This window comes from Portunus trituberculatus, chromosome 37 (assembly GCF_017591435.1).
Source record: "Portunus trituberculatus isolate SZX2019 chromosome 37, ASM1759143v1, whole genome shotgun sequence".
In the NCBI taxonomy this organism is placed as follows: Eukaryota; Metazoa; Arthropoda; class Malacostraca; order Decapoda; family Portunidae; genus Portunus; species Portunus trituberculatus.
In genome coordinates, this window is record NC_059291.1 from 33013270 (window position 1) to 33020165 (window position 6896).

The 6896-nt window shown below is 41.4% G+C and overlaps 1 protein-coding gene across 8 annotated transcripts in view; it reads left to right on the plus strand.

Moving 5' to 3' along the window:
- The window catches only part of LOC123514107 (hemicentin-1-like), a 314035-nt gene extending 312745 nt beyond the window's left edge, over window positions 1-1290 (plus strand). For 3 of the 8 annotated variants that reach the window (XM_045271738.1, XM_045271741.1, XM_045271739.1), the window contains exon 14: window positions 857-1290. In XM_045271738.1, coding sequence (XP_045127673.1) covers window positions 857-1240 — 384 coding nt within the window. In that variant the 3' untranslated portion in view covers window positions 1241-1290. The remainder of the gene's footprint in view (window positions 1-856) is intronic. The other 5 variants (XR_006677523.1, XR_006677525.1, XR_006677522.1 and 2 more) reach the window with 5 other exon arrangements.
- Window positions 1291-6896: the final 5606 nt, after the last annotated feature.

The following is a 6896-nucleotide window of genomic DNA, read 5'->3' on the forward strand; positions in this document are numbered from 1 at the left end:
ACACACACTCACTTCAAAACAGGCAAGCAGGCAGACATCAAAACAGACGCGCTTGGACCAGACATACGTAGAAGCAGAGGCTAACAAGATATAAGAATTCCACTCGGTATAATTTCGTGCGCATGTTTCCTCACAAGGAATAATAGAGGTGAGCAGTTCAGCGAAAATCCGAAAATGTTTGTTTAAGCGGCTGCCTGTGCTCGTGTTGGTCGCCCTCTCTTTCATCCTTTCTCTCTTTCTGTGTGCACCCTTTCTTCCTCGCCCTTCCCCTCCCAACCCTTTCCTCCCTCTCGCCTCTGACATGGCGTGCGTGTGTAAACTGAGACTGGCGTGAAATTTGGTGAAATTAGAAGCGGAGGCGTCGAGGAAGAGAGAAATTCATTCATTCCTGCATTCATTCCTTTGTAAATGAAAATGTTGAAGATCATGCTTATATTTTGTAACGCAATCTTCCACCCAACACATCCAACGATAGATATTATAATTAGTACTACCACCACCACCACCACCATTACCCCTATCACTGCCATCAACAAGCCTCCCCTACCACTATTATTACCACCCTCATTTTTTGGACAGTATTCAAAAACGCTTTGCTCACCAAGACTTATTTTCAAAGGCCTCGTAGACGAATAGCCCAGTTCTCACGAATATTGCTCTTTATTGAGGTAAAAAATCTTGCCAATCTATCACTAGAATAAACACAAACACTCTTAAAAACATGTGTCGCTTTAACAAAACCCTTTATAGAATAGCGGAAGTGCAGCGCGGAGATGATTTAAAATATGAGCCTTATACCCTCATAACTCACCACATGTTACCTCACTCACTCACACTCTTCCTCCGTAACCAACAGGACTCAGAGAAGGACGACGTGGAGTACGCTGAGCTCACCTTCAACAACGGCAAGAACAAGAACAAGAGCAACAAGCGCGGGGGAGGACCAGGCGGTGCTAACGGAGTAATTAGAAACGCAGATGACAACACCATTTACGCGACCATCGACCACACACGCACAGAGGCACAGAATCAACAGCAACCACAGCCGCTCATTCCCCACCAGCAGCACCAGCAACACCCGCAGGCCGCCAGTAAGCAGGGCAAGCCGAAAAAGCAGGTATATGTCGCTCAGCCAGGCAACAAGACAGGGAAACATGTGGCAGGAGACCCTAACGTGCAGCCTCAACGGGAAGCTGACGAAATACCACTCATGGATGCGGCATTGGAGAGCAGCGTATGAAGTGATGGAGAGAGAGAGAGAGAGAGAGAGAGAGAGAGAGAGAGAGAGAGAGAGTTACTATAGCCCTCCTTTCTCATATGGCTCTTCTCTATCTCTATCTACTTCTCCTTTTCCTTCTTTTTCCATTTCTTCTTGTTCTTCCTTTTCTTTTTACCTCCTCCTTTTACAGTGATTTTATTTTCACATCTCTAATTCCTTCTTCTACTCCTCCGTCTTCTCCTCCTCCTTTTCCTCCTTCTCCTCCTCCTTCTCCTCTCATCAATGAATGTTCCCTCTCTCTCCGCTCTCCATACACTCAAACTTTTTTTTTATCAACTGAGAGGAACATTTTTATATACGTGTTCGTCTGAAAGTGAAAGTGTAGAATTTTCCAAAACAAAGATTTTAATGCCCCTTGTGTGTGTGTGTGTGTGTGTGTGTGTGTGTGTGTGTGTGTGTGTGTTAAAGATTCTTCTTACGATAATGAATTATGACATCTACTTAAGTAACCTCAATTAATGTGCCTCAAAAGAATAAAATAAAGACAAACATTGCAGTTTTCAAGTCAATTTAAAAAAAACACAAGACAAAGCGCAGTCAGTTTTGGTGTAGGTGGGTAAGTGTTGATTTAAAGTTTGCCTGAAAAAAAAAAATAAAGAAAAATACTTGGAGGGATTAAAATTTGTAACATGTGAGAAGAGGAACGTTATGCTTACTTGTGACTCCCTCCCTTGTGCTTCCCCTTCCATAAACTCCCGGTAAGAAATAAATAGAACTAATTGCTTTTACTCAGGCAACTTTCTCCCCTTCCTTCTTTCCCTTTTGCACTCTTTCTTCTCTCTTTTCTCCCTCATTCCGTTTTGTATCATCTTCTTTTTATAATTATCCGTCTCTTCCTCTCGTTCTTTTCTCCTGTAACTTGTATTCAACATTTGCCGAAAACTATTCAATATATGAAGATAAGGTGAGACCAAATGAAAGAATGTATCAAAACATCGGTCAAGTTTTAATGTTATAATAAAGAAAAGAAAAGATAGATATGCAAAGTAGGCTTCCATTGATGACCATGCTAATTGCTTCCTCTTTTTAGGTGTGTGTGTGTGTGTGTGTGTGTGTGTGTGTGTGTGTGTGTGTGTGTGTGTGTGTGTGTGTGTGTGTGTATGTACTTTCCATGATATTCCTAATGGTGCGTGCACGTGACGTTTGCACACACACACACACACACACACACACACACACACACACACACACACACACACACACACACACACACACACACACACACACACACACACACAAATTCTACATTCTCACGCATACACGCCCCACCCACCAACACCTACTCATGCGCGAGCATACACACACACACACACACACACACACACACACACACACACACACACACACACACACACAGAGAGAGAGAGAGAGAGAGAGAGAGAGAGAGAGAGAGAGAGAGAGAGAGAGAGAGTTGAAAGACACAGATTTTCAATGTAAATTATATATATTTATAATGATATATATATATATATATATATATATATATATATATATATATATATATATATATATATATATATAAAACTAACCCTACATACAATTACTAGAAAGACGAATAGGTGTGTAGGTAATGCATCAGTAATATGTTTTGGATAAGAAGCTGTAGCAGTGATAGAGGAAGTAGAAGCTGTAGTTTCAGCGTGTGTCTGGAAACAAGACGTGTTCTGGAGCGGCGGTGGTGCCGCTGCGAGACGAGGATTGTGCGTCGCGGAAGAGAAGGCGAGCAAAAAGGAATACAAAGTGAAAGCAGAATAGGAACAGGGAATTAATGTCGTCAAAACAAGGAAAAGAAAACGAAGATTCATTATAAAGGGAAAAATGGCAAAGAAAATAATTTTCAGACAAACTTCATAGGAAAATGGAGGACCAAAGATATATAGAAAATAAATCATTCACAAGTAAAATGAGGAGGACAGAAATGTGTGCCACGGCACAGAGTGAGATGAATAAAGTTTGTGGAAGTGAAAGCGTAAAGATGAAAAAAAGTAATTGGGAGTTAAACAACTTCAATAGAAAAGTGGAGAACGCGGAAGTGATAAATGATAATGTCATGTGCGAAAAGCAGTTAAATAAATATGAATTAAATGCGCCATGAAATACCAGAAAAATCAGAAAAATAAAAAGAATTTTAGAGAAACCGGAAAGAAAATTATGCAAAAAATAACAAAATTCATGAAAAGTAAAAAATATACAGTGAAATGAAATATCAAAATAAAGATAAACAATTAATTTGTAGAAAGAATGACTAGAGAAATTGATATTAAATAAAATAATATATATATATATATATATATATATATATATATATATATATATATATATATATATATATATATATATATATATATATTTAAGGCCAAGGAAATTCTAGAATACAAATATAAATTATGGAAACATGAAGAGATCCAAAATATTATACACTTATTGGACACAAGCCAACAAAACACAGGCTGCAACTACAAGAATCCACCAGCGTGTGAGTGTAGCTTCATTCATTCACTGCGTTGGACATGAGCTGGCAGGCAGGCAGACAGACAGAATGGGAGAGCGGTAAACACATAGCGTAAAGAAAAAATATAAATATTTACTTAACGTTAATCCCACATTTCTCCGAGGTATAAAAGTCGTTTCGCATGACAAAATAGTGAACCCATCGCGGTAACGGACTAACTAGACTGGACCCTGCACGCCGTCTCCGTCCGTCCCCTTAAGCAGATTTCTATCGCGTGTTGAACTTGACAGTGAGACAAAGTTGCACTACGTGGACTCGACAAAGCGGCTTAGTAAACTGCCACATAAGCAGAAGATAACGTCCGCACGTGGGCGAGGTTAGGGTGGAAAGAATGACAGGTGAGGAAAAAAAGGCGGTGAGAGGGAAGGGAAAGCCTGTGCAGGGCTTGAATGAAGAGAGAGAGAGAGAGAGAGAGAGAGAGAGAGAGAGAGAGAGAGAGAGAGAGAGAGAGAGAGAGAGTATAGGAGGAAGACTAAGACGCCGAAAGAGGCAAAGAGGAGAGGAAGAGAGAGACAGACAGTATAGAAGCTCGTGCAATGCCCAAAGAGCGCTCTGAAGCCCCAAGGGAAGGCGGATTGAGGCAGACTGCACTCTCTCCTCTCCACCACCACCCACACCTGCCCCCGGCACCCTTGACAGCAGGACAAATGACGAAGGCCCCGAGAGTTTCCTGAAGGTGAAATCCCCGATGTCTCAAACAAAAGAAGGAAACAATTGCAGGAAACACAATAGTCTTAGCATGCGACAAAGAACACGAGATTTTAAAGGATATATGAGTGAAGTGTGCGTGTGAGGAGGAACTGAGGAACTTTGTAAAGCCATTGTGTGATAATGAGGAACTTGATGAAGCCAAAACTTACACCGCAGGAAACAAACAAGCGTGTTGTGTTAAAAGAAAAATATTTATCCTGAACACAAAGTTATCGAGAGAGAGAGAGAGAGAGAGAGAGAGAGAGAGAGAGAGAGAGAGAGAGAGAGAGAGAGAGAGAGAGAGAGTAAGTCCCACCATTGGAAGACACGTAAACAAGGTAACCAATGAGCAAAAGGCACATGCGCGGACATTTTTCAGAGTGTTGGTGACAGGGATACACCCTTCACCAAGACCCACACCCACCCACCCACCCACCCACTACGGCCCCTGGGTGTGCTTGGGGAGAGCTTGGAGCTGTCAAAGACTGAGAAGCACTTAAGAGGTGCTTAATTCTGAGAGAGAACCTGGGGCTGAAAGAGAGAGAGAGAGAGAGAGATGGATGCATGGCCACCCCCGAGCGCTTCTTAGGAGGAGGCACTTTTCGTCAAAGACATTGTACTCATTCTGGCTCACTAAAAGCTCTCTCTCTCTCTCTCTCTCTCTCTCTCTCTCTCTCTCTCTCTCTCTCTCTCTCTCTCTCTGTACATCTGGACTCTCCGTTATCGTGTCCAGTACCATTTCTGATGAATAGTTCACAAGTTCTTTCCGACAGCAGACCTCGAGGCTTCCAGACAGTAAGGAAACACTGACTGATGTACGGAAGAAAAATCTATGACTAAAAATATATTTGCATAATTTACTTCTTTCTTGTTATCATTCTCTCTCTCTCTCTCTCTCTCTCTCTCTCTCTCTCTCTCTCTCTCTCTCTCTCTCTCTCTCTCTCTCTCTCTCTCTCTCTCTCTTTCACACTGGAATATATAAAAGTTAAACGCGCTTTTAAACGCGGTGTGGAAAAAACTGCAAAAGAAAAACAATCATGAAATAGATATCAGGTTTATATTTTCTTTCTTTTTTTCTTTTTCTTAATCATCATGGCGAACTTTTTATATTCTATGCATTACGATTGTCTTTTGAGACAATAAAAAGAATGCCAACCTTTTTCCGTCCAAGCACAGACAAAACCATCCATCCCATTTAAACTCGTTGACTGATGAGCAATTTTCTTTTCTAAAACTGCCAACAAATTACTTATGATCTTGTTTTTATATTACAGTCTATTTAATCTTATGTAGTCTGAAAAAAGCGCAAAATTAAACATTCATTTCATCTTCTTTTTCTGAGTTTATGAGAATACTTTATACACGGTACTTGAGTGTCACGGAAAAGTAGTACAGTGAGAAGTTTTCCTGCAGACGCTACCAATACGCATTGCATTCAGTGAGTGCGTGATATGCGTTGTGTTTTAAAAAATAATTCATGAAAGGAGCTGACCCGGTGAGCAAAGCGTCGTGATCCAGTCCAGGGCCGCCATTTATATTTCAAAGAGCTCTACCGAAGAGTGTCAAGCTCCGGGCAGTCAGAATTAAAGACACGAACACAAGTGCCATGGAAAGAACCCAACAAAGTTCATAGACGAGTCCGCAGGGAAGGAAAAGAAAAGTGAAATAGTGCAAACTGCCTGGAATTACTCAAACATTTCCTTTCACAAACATCCACACACCAGAATTTCAGTGTTTGTCATGTTTCGGACTGGAAAATTCACCCTCTCCCTCGTCCCTCGTCTTTTTCTATGAAACACCGACCCAACAACGAGAAAGAGATACAAAATAACAATTTGTGTAACCAGATGCAAATACCAAAATGATGCTTCGTAAACAGAGAGAGAAAACTAAGTGTGGAGTTTGGTCTGCACACACTTTTACCGGGTTCATGCCTCCCTTCTCGCCATCCTACTACTATTCCTGCCTTCCAGCCCCATGTTACGCAGAACCGTGTTCACTCAACTTACATCCTGAAGAAATTATTCACTGTTCTCAAAGAAACAAAGAGAACACAGAGAACAACCCTTACAACTATTTCATAACAGAAAACGTTGTTTGATAAAACTCTTCATGTTAAATAACTCCTTCACGATTTATCCTCCTCCTTCCTCCCTCTCCTCAAGCGCTTTCCTAACCCGAGCCTAAGCTCCGAGAGAGAAAACATTGCGCTGTTGAAATTTACATGCACAATAAGGTAAAGCTTAGAACAGTGACAGGTATCTCCGCCGCAATCCCGACCAGGCTTTGAGCGCGCTTGGAGCAAGAACCTTGTCAGCGCGCCAGCACTGCGCACTGCCTGACGATCGAAGCCTTAGCACAATGGAGACACATGTAGAAATAACTTCGTACTCGTACTGTATTCCACCTGAACCT